This window comes from Saccopteryx leptura, chromosome 6, assembly GCF_036850995.1.
Source record: "Saccopteryx leptura isolate mSacLep1 chromosome 6, mSacLep1_pri_phased_curated, whole genome shotgun sequence".
Lineage (NCBI taxonomy): Eukaryota > Metazoa > Chordata > Mammalia > Chiroptera > Emballonuridae > Saccopteryx > Saccopteryx leptura.
In genome coordinates, this window is record NC_089508.1 from 50,277,945 (window position 1) to 50,297,137 (window position 19,193).

At 48.4% G+C, this 19,193-nt stretch overlaps 1 protein-coding gene across 3 annotated transcripts in view; it reads left to right on the plus strand.

Moving 5' to 3' along the window:
- LOC136377652 (acidic leucine-rich nuclear phosphoprotein 32 family member A) overlaps positions 1-11,717 on the plus strand; it is a 38,512-nt gene extending 26,795 nt beyond the window's left edge. For all 3 annotated transcript variants that reach the window (XM_066344754.1, XM_066344752.1, XM_066344753.1), the window contains exons 2-7: positions 3,256-3,405; positions 3,680-3,802; positions 6,166-6,364; positions 7,512-7,609; positions 9,646-9,709; positions 10,489-11,717. In XM_066344754.1, the coding sequence (XP_066200851.1) occupies positions 3,256-3,405; positions 3,680-3,802; positions 6,166-6,364; positions 7,512-7,609; positions 9,646-9,709; positions 10,489-10,550 (696 nt within the window). In that variant the 3' untranslated portion in view covers positions 10,551-11,717. The remainder of the gene's footprint in view (positions 1-3,255; positions 3,406-3,679; positions 3,803-6,165; positions 6,365-7,511; positions 7,610-9,645; positions 9,710-10,488) is intronic.
- Positions 11,718-19,193: the final 7,476 nt, after the last annotated feature.

Here is a 19,193-nt window from a genome sequence, read left to right on the forward strand (position 1 = left end):
GGGGGGGGGGGGGGCGGGAGGCCCCACAGACCTGGTCCTCCTCCAGACACCACAGGCTTACCTTCCCAGCGACTGGAAGCAGCCTCTTGCTCCTTGGGAGATTGGGATCCCCCAGACCCTCCAGAGGTCTGTGCTCCCTGACTTAGGCTTCTTCTGGGTGAAAGGCTGGGTTGGGTTTTGTGCTTTGGTTACTGAGGAAATGTAACTAGGGTGGGGACTAGTGGGAGTGGCCCCCACCCGCCTGGTGGATCAGTTAAAAGAGGGACAAAAGGGTAGAATTAATTCCCATCAGGGGAGCTTGTGCCCTACATTTAGGAAGCTCAGGAACCATCAGGAGCTAACACTGACCACCTTGGTTCAGTAAACACCCTCCTGGGACCACTCCTGGCGCTGTAGGAGGGGAGGGTGGTACTGATGTGGCAGTCAGATGGCAGAACGCCCCGTGGAACCATTGTGAGGATTAAATAAGCTACTGTGGGTGAAGCACTTAGTGTGCCTGCTGAGCGCTCAGGAAAGATCCCATGGGTATTACTAATAAAACAGTCTTGGGTGCTACTTGCATGTTGGTCCTGAGAGGAGTGGCCACCAGTTTGGGTGTGGTGCTGGAACTGGAACCTCTGTCTGTAGAATTCCCAGGGAACATTGTGCTGCTCCGGGAAAGAGATGGACTTCCGGGAGGAATTCCCTTGGCTCTCCAGCGCTACCTCCCCCAATCTCTGGGGCCTTCTCCTTGACTCATGGTCGTGAGAGGAGAAGCCCTTGACCCAGTTGGAAAAACTGCATGTTTGAAAGCATTGGTGGTGGATTGTCTTTCTTTGGTGGAGCTTAAAGAAGTCCCAGGGGCTTCCAAGAAAGTAGTAACTAAAGAAGACGGTGGGCCTTGTGACTAGTGTTGACTGCATACTGAAGGGAGGGGTCCTCCCCCATCCCCCAGTCCGATTGATCTCCCTCAGTCTGCTTTGTTCCCCTGAGGCCTGGCTTCCTGGTTCTACACTGATTTCCTGCCCTAGGGTAGGCTTTATTCCCAGACATTTTTGCCACTGACCTTGAGAAGTTGACTTGACTTGGACATCTGACCTCTCCTGGGGACTGAGAGAGTGGGAAAGGACAGGAAAGGCCCAAGGAAAGGTGGACTTTGATGCCAGTGCCAAGGCCCAGAACCTCCTAGCTATGACAGATTAATGCCCTGCCTGGCTTTGCTCCTCCTTGCCAATCCCCACTGTCCTGGGCTAACGAGTGCTTGGTCCCAGGTGAGCCCTGAGCCGCTCTGTGGCAAGGGTGGATCGAGGAGGGATACTGCAGGCTTGCTGTGGGTTCTGTTCCCCCGAGTGGCATTTGACCCTGAGATGCCCCAGTAGGAGGGATACCTGAAGAACTGTGGCAAGACAGCTACCCTGGGCCCTGCAGGAAAAAGCTTTTAGCAAATTGGCCTGCTGTGTGGAAGGGTGTGAGCAGTCCTGGACTGGAACCTGGTTAGAAGGCCCATCTGCTTATTCTTAGAAGAAAACGACTTAGGGCAGTGATCCCCAACCTTTTTTGGGCCACGGACCGGTTTAATGTCAGAAAATATTTTCAATGACCGGCCTTTAGGGTGGGACGGATAAATGTATCACGTGACCAAGACAAGCGTCAAGAGTGAGTCTTAGACGGATGTAACAGAGGGAATCTGGTCGTTTCTTAAAAATAAAACATCGTTCAGACTTAAATATAAATAAAACGGAAATAATGTAAGTTATTTATTCTTCCTCTGCGGACAGGTACCAAATGCATGTTTGAAAGCATTGGTGGGTCCACGGTCCAGGGGTTGGGGACCACTGCCTTAGAGGGACCCTTCAGACAATGTGGGGACTACTAGTTGTAAAGACATGCCTGTACAGTGTGGCCTGTGGGCAGAAGTCCCAGTGATCAGCATATCCAGGCAGCAGCAACACACATTTCTGGGAGACTGCAGGGAGCAGGTAGGGGACGCTGTGTCAGGCCTCAAGTGTAGTCAGGAGGGATCCTCTTTAAGGTGCCTGCCTCCAGACTGCTCAGAGATGGGAGTGGGTGACTCTGGATGCCCAGAGGGCTAGCACCTTAGCCTCCCTGGTTGACTCCCTGGGTCGGTAAAGGCTTGAGACATGGTTACTCCTCCTCAGCCTGTCTCCCTGCCGTCAGTACCGAAGCCTGGCACCTCACCTTCAGCCAAGTCCACCTCTGACGAACTAATGAAAGGATAGCTTTTTATCAGTTCTTTCTGTCTCATTAGAAATAAAGGTTTTAGGGCCCAAGAGAGAAGAGAAGAGGGGAGAATCTAAGAACTCTAACAGAATGAAACTGCCTCCAGTTTGGCAGGGGACAGCCACAGAGGTGCCTCCAAAGCCCAACTTTTGGACTTTACCAATCTCAGCATTTCATGATGGGTCCATCCTGATTTGTAGATTTTCATTTTCTCCTGAAGGGCGAAGTCTAGAGTGTGGTGTGAGATGGCAGCTTACACGTGTCTCTTCACACTTACATTGATTAAAAAGTTTAAAACCGTCTCACCAGCCACATTGTAGATATGCAGAGGCCACACCCAGCTAGTGCTCCCCTCTTGGACAGAGGTTTTCATTGTCACAGGAAGTTCTATGGGACAGAATTGGTCTATGAATAGAGAGTTGGAGGAGGCCCCTAGTTGTCTGTCCCTTCCCTGGAATAGGCCAAGCAGTGACCATGATGACAAATTCCAGGCCAGGTGCGCAGATCTGACTGGTGACAAGAGCAATGTACAAGTAAGCAAGGGGGTGTGCCAGCAGGAAGGTCACAGACACGGGGAGGCGAAGGGAGCACATGGACTGAGGATGGAAGTAGGGAGGTTAGCCTCCGGATGGGGTCAGGCTGGGGCCATGATGGCAGTGGGGTGAGGCTCAGGTCCCCGACAACATGAGAACTAGAATCCTAGAATCCAGAGGCTGTGGCATTTCATAGTAGGTCTGGAATGAGACCACCAACCTTGCCAGTGGCAGCTGGGCTTACTGAGTTCGTGGTCTGCAGTTCAGCCACGCCTCCTGTCTGGAGTGGCCCCTGGTTCTGCCGCTCTGCTCCCCTCAGTCTGACACCCCAGGCAGAAAGACCAGGGTGGGCACGTGCAGTGCGATGCTGCACAAGTGTTGTTTTTGGTGTGTGATGGACCGCTCCGGGGTTTCTCTCCCTGTCCTCCAAGGGAGGCCGGCCACCCTTCCCTTGCCTCAGCCCCTCTCCTTGCCTCCGTTCACACAGTCCTTCCCTTTCCAGGTGAAAGAGCTTGTCCTGGACAACTGTCGGTCTAATGAAGGCAAAATTGAAGGCCTCACAGATGAATTTGAAGAACTGGAGTTCTTAAGTACAATCAACGTAGGCCTCACCTCAGTCGCAAACTTACCAAAGTTAAACAAACTTAAGAAGGTAAATAGAGTACAGGAGAAAGGGGTGTGTGTGAGACAAACAAGGTGAATAGAGCACAGGAGGAGGGGTGTGGGTGGTGGGGTGGAGGAAGGGTCATCACTTCGTGTTGGAGGAGCGTAATTAAAAGTGGAACCAGACGCCCGCCCCAACGTGCCCGAAGATTTCCCGAGACTACTTTCCCTTCCCTGCCGTCTGTGGAGAGCTGGAGGCTCTCTGAGCCTAGCGCCTTCGTTTTAAAAGCTGTTTCTGCTTGTTCTCTCCCTGCCTTGTTTAGCTTGAACTAAGCGATAACAGAATCTCAGGGGGCCTGGAAGTATTGGCAGAAAAGTGTCCGAACCTCACGCATCTAAATTTAAGTGGCAACAAAATTAAAGACCTCAGCACAATAGAGCCACTGGTGAGTCACTTGGGTCCTTCCCTCGGTCCACAGGGTGGAGATGGGAGACGGGAGGGGTTGATGTCAGGGAATACTACATTTTAGTTTGTATATTTTTTTCCACTTATTTTACTTTTTTGACTTCATTTAACTCTCACTGTGTACTGTGAGATAGAGTTTGAGCAACTGTTACTGCTTCATCCAGAGAAACGGAGACCTAGAGAAGTTAAGTAACGTGGCCACGGTCACTCAGCCAGACCGGCAGTCAGGGTGAAGAGAGGGGTTGGACTCTGGTCTCAATTTCTGGCCCAGTGCTTTTCCTCATGCAGGGTCTGCCTCGCTCCGGAAACTGCAACTCTTGTTTCTTCCGGGTTCAGGTTCCTTGTCTCTGTGGAGCGAGGATCCATCCAGGAATTAAGCTGACCCTGGAGGTGGCCAACCTGTTTTCTCCTTGGTCACAGGCCTGAGGCTGATGCCTCTGGAAGGTGGGAGGTGGACTGGCCCCAGCACAAGCCCCTGATGTCAGAGAACTGTGGTCTGCTGTCCTCCTGGAGTTGAATATACCCCAGACCACACGGTTTACTTTCCAGGAGGGGGCAAGTCATGGGCAGAGTAACCATTTCTCCTGTATTGACTGTATTCGCTTGATTTTAGGAGTACAGCTGGAATTTGTATCACTGATTTAGTAACAGGTTTTTTTGAAAGATAGAAATACTACCACATGAAATAAACACACTTATTGTAAATAACACACCTAAGAATCACTTCACAGGCCACGCATCTTAGACTCAGGGAAAGGCCCTGAGGATCTTTGCCAAGTTTGCCACTTTCTTGGGTTTAAGAGTAGAGGTTGGGGCATTCCTCAGTTTGGGTTTGTAGGTTGTTGTCCAGAAAGCATTCTTTGCCCTCCATGGACACCTGAGGGCTGCTGGACGGGCCAGGTGAGAGAACAGGAAGCTGCCATTCTTTCCGTGTCTGTGGCATGGGGGCAACCACTAGACTCGCTCCCTTAGAACTTCTTTTCAGGCCTTCTGCCAGTCTTCAGGAGGAAGCAGACATTTTGATAGGACCTTAAAGTTGTAACTTTGTTACAAACAATGGTCTGTATGTGACAGTCCGTGTGTATGTTTGGGAGGGGAGGGGCTGAGCGCATAAAACACTGAGTCAGCCCCATTAGAGAGCAGATTGAATTGGTCACATTAGAAACCAGATATAGGCGGACAGATACACACCCCCTGCTCCTCCCACCCAGGCCACACATTTTTGTAGGTTCCTCTTCCCTGGTTCTCAGTGTGACTGATGTGTTACACTCTCCTACAAAGGTTGGGGACCTGCTTTAGTTAGGGGTACTAGCCCACCCACCCCAACCACAGCCCAGATTCCCTCCCTGCTCTTGACCTTCTGAGAATGACCAGGTCTCTATCACAAGCTCTTGAAAGATTAACCTAGTTACTGACATTGTCCCTGAGGGACAGTGGCTTTAGTTGCCAGTTAGGCCTGGCCCCGTTGGAACAGGGACTCAGCCTGGGACACAGTGTTCTTGTACCTGTGCCTTGAAGACATGTCATGTGCAGCTCTGTTTCTTACTAGTTGTGTGGCCCTTTCACTTCCTGGGCCTCAGTTTCTCCTCACTTCCTGGGCCTCAAACAGCAAACAGGAGTAATATGGGCCAGAGCCATCTAAGATAAAACAGTGACAAAGCAGATGTGTTAAGTACCACGGACGAGATCTGGATGCTCCGTTAGTTTTTCTCTTGTCCTTGGTGACAGGCAGGGTTGCAGGAGTAAGCACAGGTCTGAAGCTGGGCTGCCCGATCGAACCCCAGTCCTCCGCGCTCTACTTCCTCGCCTGTAAAACGAACAAATAATTATTTCTATCTTATCGGGGTTCTGCAGACAAGTTGAGTTAGTACACAAAGTGCTGTGTTGACTGCCATCATCATCATCATCATTATTATTCACAGAGGGAGTTAGTTTATTGGCTCCTGTTGCCTCTTTAGTTTGCCTCTGGCCCCTTAGTCACAGGGGCAGGCAGCTCTTGTCTCATGCACCAAGAGAGAGCCCCACCTTCATTTCAAGCTGTACTTGCAGAATAAAAGTGTTGGAATTGGAAGAGATTTTTAAAGATAAAGTCCAAACCTTCATTTTCCAGGTGAAGTCACTGAGGCCCGTCCCCCGGGAGTTATACCAGGGCAGACATAGAGGGCTGCCATATGTCTGCCACATAGTGAGAGGAGCAGATCAGTTTCTTGACCAGCTGTGGCCAGAGCGCGTCACACTGTCTCACTTCATCCCCACGTGCTTCCTCCCTCCCCTCCTGTCCCTTCCTCTCCTTGCCTACCTCCCAGAAGTGGCTCACCGTTGACTTTATTTTTGTGCTTGCAGAAAAAGTTAGAAAACCTCAAGAGCTTAGACCTTTTCAATTGTGAGGTAACCAACCTGAACGACTACCGAGAAAACGTGTTCAAGCTCCTCCCACAACTTACATATCTCGATGGTTACGACCGGGACGACAAGGAGGCCCCTGACTCCGACGCCGAGGGCTATGTAGAGGGCCTGGACGACGACGAGGAGGATGAAGATGGTGGGTGGCTGAGGGGACATGGGTGGACTAGATGTTACAAGGTCCACACTGGCCACTGAGGGGTATGGCTGTTTCCAAAGCTGTGGAGAAGATTATCAGTGTCTCTAATCTGTGTCGTTGGTTGACTCCCCTAAAAGAAGTGTTAGGAGCCCTGAGATTCCCTAACTGTATAGTAATTCCTTTAAAAACTATCTAGCTGACTCTGATATATTTCCCCCTTTCCAAAGTCCCACTGGGAATGAGATTCTACAGTGTCTCTCTAGAGTGACCTTAGGGATAGAGGAAGGTGGGATACGGTCTGAGGGTCCTCTTTCCCTGAGTGTCCAGTCAGGGGGCTGGAGAGGTGGTGAGGCCCTCTGGTGGCTGTAGACCACAGGCCAGGTCTTGGGGGTTGTGGACTGGAGCCTCAGGGTCCTGGGAATAGAGGCTGCAGGTAGCCCATTGGGTTCCCTGGCAGTGTGGTGAGCAGCCAGGGTTGCAGGAAAGAAAAGACACCCCTCTTACCTTCCCACATCACCAGCACAGTGAGGCTGTTTTGCAGATCTTCATGACCAGAGTCAAGTTGAGAATGGAGACACTTGTCCAACTGATTCAGACGTAAAAGTTTTCCATCCCTTGTTAGATGGGTGTATTTTGCAAGATATTCATGCACCTTGTTTGCATTAGTTTGTCACATCTTGTGATACAACTGAAAGGACTGGGACTGGGAGTCTTGAGACCAGGTTTCTAGGTACAGACTAATTTTGGTATGTGACCTTGAACAGACACTTCTCCCCTCTGCCTCAGATTTCTCCCCTTTAAAGCCAGGGGTTTGGCTAGATGCTCTTTCTAACTGAATGGGATTCTTAGCTTTCCTGGGCTCTGTAACTTGTTCCTCTGATCCAGCAATTTCTCTGATTTCAACATCCACAAAAGATCTTCCATTTCTGTAAAGCTTGGGGAGGAGGGCTTATCACTTGGACCCACTTTAGGATGTTTTTGGTCACCTTAGGGCATCGAGATTTGAGGCCTGGTTAGGGTATGAGGGTCATGGGCCCTACACTGAGAACCACACCACCTCTGCAGGCCCATCAGCCTGGGGCCTGTGCTATGCAAGGAAGAAGCTAGCTCACCATCATTCCGATCTTATACCCATTTCTACTCACAGAGGAAGAGTATGATGAGGATGCTCAGGTAGTAGAAGACGAGGAGGATGAGGAAGAAGAGGAGGAAGGAGAGGAAGAAGATGTGAGTGGAGAGGAAGAGGTAAGCGGTGGCCTGGGTGGGGGTGCCATCTCCCTGAATTCCTCTTGCTACCTCCATGTCAGCCCTACTGAACGCTCTGTGACCAGCCTTGGGCAGCCCGGGACCCCGGCTGGGGAAATGAGTCCGTTTCAGGGCCCTTTATTGGGCTGCTTTGGGAGAGGCCAGACTTGCAGCAAACTCTATGAGGTTGGATTAGGAGAGAGTAAGGGGATTCTGGGGACAGGAAGAGGGAGTGTGCTCATCTGCTGCTGTAAGCCCTGCTGTTTTTTCTGTGTGAGAATTAGTTCTTACTGCATGCAGGTCCTTGTTTTCTGCCCTTTTGTATTCATATTTTAATTAACCGAGCACTAACAGTGTACTAGGGGCAATCCAAGACTGCTTTAAACTGATGGGCGTAGAAGACACTGCTGGATTCCAAATCAGAGAGACAGCTGTCTCGTGCCATTTTCCTAACACATTGGCTGGTTCTTAGTTTTTTTTGTAAAGTCTTTGATGTGTCTGTGAGTGGCAGTATAGCACAGAGATTTAGCTGTGTGTCCCTGGAAAAACTTCTTGACTTTTTTAGCATGTGTTTCTTCATCTGTGAAATAGGCTTCTGGGTTGTGAGGCTCATCTGACTTGATTGTCAAGAGAATAAACTGATTTATAAGTAAAATGCTTAAGGACAGTGTCTGATAAAAAGGGTGTTTGACCACTGGCTGTGTTGGGCTTTCGCAGCCTTCCTTCCCAGGGTGCTGGGTTTTGTGTCTGGGTGTTGTGAATTTCTGCAGCTGTCATTTTCCATGATTTGCTCAGAATTCTCCATCAGCACTTGCTGACTTGGAGAGGTTTAAAATGATCACAGCATGGGCAAGGCACCTAGGTTCTCCCTGTTTTCTGTCTCGAGTGTCCAGACACTGGCCTGCCACGCCCACAGGCTTGGGCAGGATCCCAGTCCAGGCCCGGGAGAAGCAGGCAGCTCCAGGTGAGAGAAGAGCTGGTGAGAGAGGCAAGGTTCCTGCCTGGTCTGCAGTGGGGCTTCTTCTCCCTGGGGGCAGCTGCTAGGCTCACCTCTGAAGACTTAGGAAAACAGGTCCCTCTAGGACAGGGCAGAAAGTCTTGTTGACGAAGGGATTTTCATCTTGCTCTTCTGTCACGAGCTGTAGTGTGCAGTGTTGGGGGGGCGGGGTGTGTGTATAATCTCATTGACCATCTGCAGATTTCCAGCTTCCAGTAAAGGAGAGCTTATACACATCTATACACAAAAAAGGAGTTTTGGCAAACAGACTGATTAAGGAACTCTTTCGTGACATTATAAAAGGGTATTTCCCTTGACAAAAAGAAGTCTGTCACCAAGTTCTTTTTAAACAATGGTCTGCCTGATACTTTAGGAACAGTGTTCAACATTCTGAGATTTAACTGACAGGTAACATCAGGGGCAGCATGAAGTAAGGATCCTGTGTTGAGAATGAACCTCACACATTCTGCTGGATCTCTAGAATCTGGGATGATGTCCTCAGGGGTCCTTGAATTTATCCTTCCCTCCAAGTGGTCCAAGTTTGCAAGATGGTGACAGGCTGGGTACGGTGAGGTTGGACTTACCCACAGAATCTTGTTTGCTGAAACGAGTCTTCCCTTGAAGCTGACACTAGATTGAGAACGGTGGAAGGATGGCCCTGACACGTTAGGGTTGGCTTAGGAACTTGTTCTCCTAGGAGCAGCAGGTTAGAAAGCTGCCTGAGTTGTAGGCACTTCAGATCAGGAGTTCTTAGCCTGGGGGTACAACCAACAACCCTGCTGACATTGTTTGCAAATATTGTGTGTGGTAGAGTTATTTTATGGGGGAGGAGTTGAAAGCTTTCTGCAGAATCTTAAAGGGGTCCTTGATGCCACAGACTGCATCTTTAGAGTCATCCTGAGATAGTTTTTGTGTGGGGCTCTGAGACACTAGGAATGACCCCTGCCTTTTTTGAGGCCAGTGTGGCAGAAAGTGGTTTCCTCAGCAGGTCTGTGGCCCAGGGACACTCCTAATGTCTGGTGTGCATCTTCTCTCCTAGGAGGATGAAGAAGGTTATAACGACGGGGAAGTAGACGATGAGGAGGATGAAGAAGATCTTGGTGGTATGGCAGCCTTTTTCCTCTTGCCTGCTAGCGACTGGCCCCTTCAGTTGACAGTAGATAGTGTAGGCCAGGGGTCCCCAAACTTTTTACACAGGGGGCCAGTTCACTGTCCCTCAGACCATTGGAGGGCTGGACTATAAAAAAAACTATGGGCCTGACCTGTGGTGGCGCAGTGGATAAAGCATCGACCTGGAAATGTTGAGGTCACTGGTTCGAAACCCTGGGCTTGACTGCTCAAGGCACATATGGGAGTTGATGCTTCCAGCTCCTCCCCCCTTCTCTCTCTCTGTCTCTCCTCTCTGTCTCTCCCTCTCCTCTCTAAAATGAATAAATAAAAAAAAAAAAAACTATGAACAAATCCCTATGCACACTGCACATATCTTATTTTAAAGTAAAAAAACAAAACGGGAACAAATACAATATTTAAAATAAAGAACAAGTAAATTTAAATCAACAAACTGACCAGTATTTCAATGGGAACTATGCTCCTCTCACTGACCACCAATGAAAGAGGTGCCCCTTCCGGAAGTGCAGCGGGGGCCGGATAAATGGCCTCAGGGGGCCGCATGCGGCCTGCGGGCTGTAGTTTGGGGACCCCTGGTGTAGGCCCTGAGGACCAGGCAGAAGGCAGAACATGCTCATCTGAGGCCACAGGCCTGCCTGGCTTTGCAGGTGTCCTACCTCGGTTTGCCAGGATGCTCCCCTGGTTTCCTAGCGGGGTGGACTGAGTTAGGCTAGGAGCAGTGTTTGATCTAAATGCCTTTTCCTTACTCTTCCAGAAGAAGAAAGGGGTCAGAAGCGAAAACGAGAACCTGAAGATGAGGGAGAAGATGATGACTAAGCGAATAACCTATTTTGAAAAATTCCTATTGTGATTTGACTGTTTTTACCCATACCCCCCCCCAAATCCCGCCCCCCCGAAACTTATTTTTTTCTGATTGTAACGTTGCTGTGGGAACGAGAGGGGAAAAGTGTACTGGGGGTTGTGGGGAGAGGGTGGGTGGGAGGGGGAGGAATAAAATACTATTTTTACTGCCACTCTTTATTTTTTTCCCCTACTTTTTTTTGTGTCTGTTTTTGGTCCCTGTAATTGCAATAGCTGAGTACACACCAAGTGAGCATTTGTTCCTTACTCTCAAAGAGGGTGATTTGGAGTCTCTTACATTTCCTGGTATTTCCTGAGTCTCTTGAGTGTTGGAAGGCCATGGCTGGCCTTAGTTTGGTTTCTCAAAGCCCAGGAGGGGCCGAGCACCAGCCTCATCTTACCTCTTGTTCTGGTTCACATGATTTCTGCATTTCTTGGACATGCTAGAGGCATCCAGTGCCCTGGTTTTAAATAGCAACCTAAAGGCGTATTTTGGCACTGGTTGGGGACAGTCCCTGTCTCATTCCCTTTCCCTCTTCACAGATGGTGGTGGGCTTCGTTCTACGAAGAAAACTCTGATGTCACTCTTACGAGCTATGAGCCAGAGAGCTGGAAACAGCAGGCTTACAAGTTATGAGTAAAATGGATTTGGTGATTAAAATGAGCAGAGAAGAAGCAAACCCTTAAACGTCAACCTCTTTAAAAGATTTTTTAAAAACTGTCCTATCTTGTTCTGTAAGATATTAGAATGCTTTGTTTTACAAAATGATGAGAGAATTCTTCCATATGTACTCCTGTGCTTAGACCATTTTTACAAACCTAAGTGCAGGAGACGTTGCTGCATGTCGGCTGGGGTTTTTGTTTCTTTTTTTCATATACCCGAGCACGGAAAAACTAACGCAAAATTGTATTTTCTTACCTAGTGGAAATCTGAAATGACTGCAGATTCCTAGTGAATATACAGGTTTGCTTTCATGTCCCTCTTCTGGATTGCTTTAGAAGTGGCGTGTTGTTTCCTAGCCCGTGTTTCATCTGTACAAAAAAACATCTGCACCGGTTTTCTTCTCCCCCTCAGAAGAGCCAAACTTTGAGTTTTATGTCTGTTTGTCATTGATAAATTTCAATAAATCTTTTTATACAATTTTTTTGGGATGGCTTCTTTGAGTCCAACAGGCTATTGATCTTTCTAACCATTCCAGACAACCAGCTAGCTGGTGGGCTTACCTGATAAAATAGCTTTGCTTAGGATGTGTGACCTGATACTAAGTCTCAAAGCAGGACTCGGTGGTGTGCTTTCTTCATTAAAAGCTTCATTTTGGAGGGGAAAATGTAAAGACAGACAAAGCACTAAACACCAAAACAGTCACAAGAAGTTAGGCCAACCTTGGGACTACCTTATTCTGGGTATTTTTCTTGTTCAGACTAAAGAACATGCTTGAAAATCTCAGGAATGTGTAAAACAATTTGTTCCTTTTTTATTTACTGTTACTAGGGTAATAGTTCTCTACCTCTAAAGGGTCTTCAAAAACATCTAAAAAGGCTCTGTTACTAGATGGGCTATTTCCAATTTACCAATACAGTGGGTGAACATTGTTAATGCTTTTTGTGGCTTTCTTATAAGAAATGCTTAGCAGTAGTGTCATTGGACCAAAAATGGACATTTATAAGACTTGGGTGCAAGGTTCCGTGTTTTCCAGAAGGATTGTACTAATACTGTGGTAGTTGACACGTGTGCACTGATACTCATTCTCAGCCTGTATCCCTGACCCTGACAGTGAGCCTAGTTCCTGTGCAATTCCAGCAGGCGGGGTGCCTCTCAGGAGAGCTTGACTCACCCCACCCTCTGGGTGGTGCCCTGGGACTCGCTGCACTTTCCTTTGGAGATATCCCGACTTCACTAGGATGGGGAGGCGGCCTCCCAAAGGCCTGTGCTATGCCAAGCACTGCAGCTGAGGATGAAGTAGGCAGGCCTGTTGTGTGCCTCCCGAGCTGGTGAGAGAACATGGGTGGGGGTGAAATGAAGAGCTGCTCGGGACTGAACTCAGGCTTCCTGGCTCTGACTCCGTTTATGGGGGGTTTAGAATCAGTTGACTCAAATAGTTAGGGAAATAAGTGCTATAAAATGTAAGGTAAAATGAATGATGATGACGGGTGATGCTGATGGGGCAGAGGGAGGAAAACCCTATAGCAATCACACTGCTCTATCACATCAACACTCGAATAAGTTTTTTTGTTTTGTTTTGTTTGTTTTTTTTACAGAGACAGTGAGTCAGAGAGAGGGATAGACAGTAAGACAGTAACAGAGAGAGATGAGAAGCATTAAACCAGATGAGCCTGCATTCAAGCTGGCGACCTCAGGGTCTTGAACCCGGGTCCTCTGCATCACAGTCCGACACTCTATCCACTGCGCCACTGCCTGGTTAGGTCCTTGATTAAGTCTTACTGTACCTATGTATTTTATAGGTGAGGAACAACAACGTCCAGTGACTGGGAGGTAAGAAGAGGGGGCCAGGCTGAAACCTAGGTCTGGACTTTTTATGGAACCTAGTCATGAGTGGCAGGAGGGTGAGGAAGCTCAGGCAGCAGGGGAGAGGTAGCAAGAGCTGAGCTCTTGCTGTGTGCTGGGTCCTTGCTCCACATGCAGCACCTCATTCACTGAATCCTCGCAGCCACCTTAGGTAGGTGCATTCACCTTGTACACAGTTAGCTCAGGCCGTGCAGCCAGAAAAGAGCGTCAGGAATAAACCTAGGGGTGTGTGGTTCCAGAGCCAGCCCTCTTACCTTACACTAGAGCAGGGGTCAGGAACCTATGGCTCGCAAGCCAGATGTGGCATCTGGCTCACAGACAAATCTCTAAATAAAAAAATAACGTTAAAAATATAAAACATTCTCATGTATTACAATCCATTTCCTACCACTCATGTTCATGGTTGTGGGTGGCTGGAGCCAATCACAGCTGTCCTCCAGGACAACACCAAATTTTTATTGGATAATGCATAACGTACACGGGTCGTTGTATGGCTCTCACGGAATTACATTTTAAAATATGTGGCATTCATGGCTCTCAGCCAAAAAGGTTCCCAACCCCTGCACTAGAGTGTCTGCCGCTTGCCTGAGCTGCAGCCACCTATGTGAGCCAGCTGTCTTAAAGCAGTGCTCACCTTGCCCAGCGTGCCTCCGGTGAATGTGGTTCCCCACCAAGTGCTAGCTAGCAAGTGCCACAGGAAGGACCTTTGAGAGGGAAGGGCCGATAGGAATCTCCCAGTTATCAATCAACCACATTTGAGAAAAGGAAACAAAGCCAGGGAGAGTAAGTAATGTGCCTGAGGTCACACTGCAAAGCAGTGACAGAGCCCAGCAAGGAGGCCAGCTGTTGTGAGTATCAAGATAACTAGTGTCTTCCACTAACAGCCAAGCTTGGGGTGGATGGGGTGCAGCGAATGCCACATCTGTGTGTTTTACGCGGCTTTGGAATGCATCCTATGTAATAAAATATCCTCAGTGGGTTTGACTGCTCAATGGTGTCAGACTGACCATCCCTGAGAAGGTTATTTCTTGATGCAGATTAGTCCCTGGGGAGTAATGATGATGCTGATCCTAGATTATGAGCTCCTACTCTGTCATCATTTATGTACATTGCCTCTATCCTCACACAGTTTTCATGGATTAAACCAAGGCTCAGAGAAGCCAGATGACCAGCCCAGCAAGTAAGTGGCAACTAAGCCTTAAACCTGTGTCTGACACTGGAGACCTTGTTCTTATCCACTGTGTTAAAAGAGACAGAAAAGGAAAGGGAGATGAGGAATTTGGTTTGTCTCATTTGCTGACTTTGCAAAGGCTGTTTTTATTCTGGTTCAGATACTCTTTGTTCATGGCTGGAAGGGTTCCCACAATGAGTCTCTAATAACCAGCTTTGGACAATGGTGTCCCTGAGTCCCTGAAACAGGTCTTAGGCCTCCGAGGCAGGCTAGGTCCACGGGTGACCTGGGCAAGAAGAGGACTGGAAATGGTTGGACAGATGAAGGCAGGTGTGAGGCAGAATCAGCCTGACTAAGGCCCTCAGCGTGGGCTCTGAATGTACCCGCAGGGAGAAGCTGGAGAGACTCAGCCCTGATGGGTCATCGCACACTGCTGTCTGTGACTTAGGGAGCTGATGCAGGGGGCACCTGTGAACTTCCCCGCCAAGCATCAGTTCCCCTTGGGCTACAGCACTACAGAACCCACTGCAAAGACCACCTGGATATGGCCCATCCCATTCCTGAGGTTCAGGTGGGGCTGACTGTTAACCTATCTGGTTCCTGGGGTGAACGAGTGACCCAGTCCTGGCCAATCAGCACATTCCAAACTTGGACCATAGTGACTGGTACAAGGAAGGGCCTGGGACACAAATTGGTTAAATGAGGCTTGGTCCCTGGAATTTGAAAAAGTGAGAAACTTCCTGTTGGGGGTACTGGGCTGGGAGGTTAGAGGCCTAGAGTTATAGAGGTGCTTCCCCTGGAGAGAGCCTTTGGATGATCCTGCTTCAACCTGAAAGAGTCGTGATGGATCCAACGGAATGAGGGCACCAACATAGATTTGGAAGTTCCTGTTGGGCATTGCACCTTATTTTGTTTGTTTCTCATAATAACCCTATCTGTTAGTCATTATCACCATGTCAAAGATTGAACACATGTGAGTACTTGACAGATATTCACTGCTTAGTGCCAGACACACTAAAGTGCCTTTGTAGACATTTGACAGAAGTCAATCTAGTGTTTCCCAGATTTCCCTGATCAGAATCCCCGGGGCTTGTCAGACTAGGAATTCTGTTTGGTAGTTCTGGATGGGGACCCAGAAATCTGTGATTTGACAAGAACCCAGAGGATTCTTATTATTGGGGACAATTGGGAAATGCTACATTAAACTCAATACCCATAAGGAAGATATTATGGTCATGCTCACTTAACATTGAGGAAAGTGAAGGAAGCCCAGAGAGGTTAAGTAAGCTGCCCGAGCTAATGCAGATTGTGAGTGACAGAGCTGGGATTTGAACCTGGGCCTACAGGATATTCACACTTCTTGTAGAAAGGGGATGATAATAACTACCTGTGTGTCTTACAGGTTGTGAGACAACAGAAAAGATGGGAAGGAACATTACACAGTGGAAATGCATTACACAAAAACCGCTATTGAGAAAGATAACCAGTTTTATGAAAAAAGCCTAAGGCAAGCCAAATATATTTTGTAAGGAGGGGAAAACAAAAAGAGTCCTGAAAACCACTTGGTAATTAAGATTACCTACAGTGAAGTGGTGTTTTTGCCCTCCCTTTTAAAATTTACATACAATAAAATTCACACTTTGTAGCAACCATCATGATTCAGGTCATGGAAGATCTTAGTTGTAAATATATGCGAATTTGCACTAAATCTTGCTGATGGCCTTCTGAAGGCCATCAAGTCTTTACCAGGAAGGACTCAAGAGTCAGGAGACCTGGATTCTCATTCTACCTCTGAGACTAACTAGTTGGGTGATTGCATACAAGTCACCTTTCTGTGCTGTAAGAAGAGCCATACAGACTAAATGAGTTCTGACAGCCTTAGTCGATAGTTTGTTACATTCTTTCCCTCACTGCACCAAGGCCTTCAGGTAGGTCTATATTGATAGGAAGTTTAGTGAAGCTGTTCTCTGTCAGAACTACACGATGGCAGTAGGAAGGATCAATGTGGGAGAAACAGCCTTTCTGTTGAGGCAGGAGCGCTCTGATGCAAAATTAGCAAAATGACTTTCTGAGTCTGAACGTGTAGACAGCGCAGTCTATATGCATTTATGATTGCCAGTAAGGAAGCCGAGATAAAACAGAGCTCAGCACATGTGATCTCGTTTCATTCTCACAGCAGAATTCTCTTTGAAGTGGCTATTCTCCCTAGTTTCCAGATGAAGAAACTGAGGTACCGAGACATTATGAAACTTGCTCAAGATCACACAGTTGGGAAGGCACGATCCAGAGCTGCCTTGCATGAAGTGTGGAGGTGTCTCCTCCGTTCTCGGGCGCTGTGCAGCTTATATCTAACTACAGCAAGATTCAGCTCCTCCAAATCTTGGTTTGACTAATTTCACGCCTTTTCTCAAGAATCTAGCTCTCAGGCCCAGCACAGTCCTCCCACGTATCTCTGCAGTTCTCCAGACTGTGACAAAACCAGTCTTCCCATCATCCCCTGGAACAGATGTCTTGCAACAAAAATGACTTGAACTTCAGGAACAAGGAGAACTGATTTCTACCCCTGGAGACAGGGGTACTAGACGTTTTGAAAGAACAACAGCAGCTCCTTCCAATGCTTGAAAAGTAGAACGGGGGCCGCACAGCTGGTGGTACTGGGCTAGAGGCCTGTGACCTGGGATGGGCTTCCTCTCCGCAGTGTCTGCCTCCTCGAAGTGTCAGGAGATGGACAGCATGCTTGTGTGCTGACAGGAATGATCCAGTAGACAGAGGCATCGGCGATGTAGAAGAGCTGGAGAGAATCTTGGAGAAGATCAGGGGCCTGGGATCCTTAACTAAATAAAGATTTAGCCTTTGATAAAGGAAAGGACACGCCATCCTTTACAACACAAGAGAAAGGCTACATAGATCCACATAGGTGGGTAGATTTGGTGGAGGGAAGATGGCAGAGCTCCTGTCAGCTTTTGCAGGAAATAAGAGGCAAGATCATCAGTAGGGGATAAGGATAGACAGGGGCAAAATAATAGCAGGAGGGACGAGAAGGCTGAGACAGTTGTTCTGGAGGGTGGGAAAACAACCACTCTGGGACACCTGGGAGAGGCAAATGGTGACTATGGCTTTAAAGGGAGACCAGTCAGCACAGCTCAGCTGTTTGAATACAGGCATCAAGGTGGCAGACAGTTGGGTTTAATTAGCCAGATAATGATAATGCATAATGCAGGGGGCAAGGAAGATTGGCTGTTTAGAAGACTGTAAGTATGGACCATGAATTATAAGTTAGCTGAGTATGGAAGTGAGTCATGATTGATAGTGAGAAACTGGGAGAAGTTCAGTAGAGTGGAGAATTGCTGGAGTTGATAGATTGTTGGGATGAGAGCAGCAAAGCAGGTGAGCGGCGGGGAGACAAGGCGGGTAGTCAGAGTGGAGATGTCCAGGGTAGTGCACTGATTGGTGAGAAGGTCAAGGATATAACCATGGGGGTAGGTGTTGGAGGAGGAATGAAGGACTGACCATCTACACACTTTGATGCCACACTTCATGTACTCTTGATCATGGAGGTGAAAAGTTTGTAAAACTGAGAGGCCAAGATATTGAATGGTTCATGCTTGAGGTCATTGAAGTTACCAAGAATAATAGTAATTAAAATAGGAAGAGACAAATAATCCAACTGCTGGAGTCCTCACTAATGAGGAGGCAGATAACACAAATAGGAAGTCATGTTTCTTTAAAGAAGGAGAGTAGTGCTGGGGTTCCAGGCTCTGGGCCACACAGAGGAGGGGAACAGCCTCCCTGTGGCCCAGAGGACTTCAGGGGAGGAGGGGTCATCAGTGTAGAAGCAGGTTTGAGTTAACACAGGAGAGGTGGTTCGTCAGCTGCCTACTGATGGACCATGCAGGGTTCCAGAAGCTCTGAGAAGGTGAAAAGGGTGGAAAACAGCCCTTCTTTCTAATACAACTTCCCTGTACGTTCACGAAGGTGGTGGGGCGGGGCTAGGGCAGGCGAAGCGGCCCTGTCTTTTCCAGTTGGGTGGTTGTGGGTGTCCACGGAGGAGCTGAATCTCTTGTGTCTGTCAAGTCAGGCTTTTTGGAACTTGCCGGCTTCTCCTCAGGGGTTGCTGACCCCCTGTGACCCCACACCCTTGACTTCTCTGTTCTAGCCAGGTAGAGGTGGTAGTCTGTTCCTGTTGGCTCAGGCCCACGGCTGTGAGAACAGTTCTGGTAAGAAGTTCCCTGATTGAGCATCCATTCAGCATCCACTAGCCAAATATCTAAGCCGGATGTCCCCTCTTAACTGCACACCTTCAGCCAGTGTTCCAAAGTTCTCTGGAATTCAGACGGCAGGGAGGAAAGCTGGAAATATCACCACAGCCTATAATCTGTGAGGGGCAGTCCCAGCCCCTCACAGACGGTACAACAGGCATTTTGGAGAATTGCAGCAAAGACCCCTTTGCCCTCAGATATAATGGCAGCTCCCTGGCCTCAGCCATTCAATGGACTCTGCTGCACTCTGAACATCCCTCCTTTCCCTCCCTAGGCAAACAGGAGATGCCTGAGCTGGCTAGGTACCAAAATAGAGAGCCCTCTATTGGTCAGGTGCTGGCTTGGACACCAATCCCTGCTTCAATCATCTGCCCAAGGGGGCTCCAGCTTTAATTTGTAAGCATGATCAACTGTGCAGAAAGAGCTGCCTGGGCTCCCTTTCCCAGAGAGGCCATAGGCACGCTAAGCACTGAAGCTTTGTGGACTGTCTGCAGAATCTGAGTTTGAGGCCACACTTCATGTACTCTAGATCTCTTGTGTCTTCTTGCCTGCCTTGATTGGCCTCTAGAAGTCTCTTTGACCTCCATAGATTAGGTTTCTAACCCAGTCCTGTTCCTGACCAGTTCCAAGCTGTTCCCATTCAATTTTTTTTTATCTTTTCA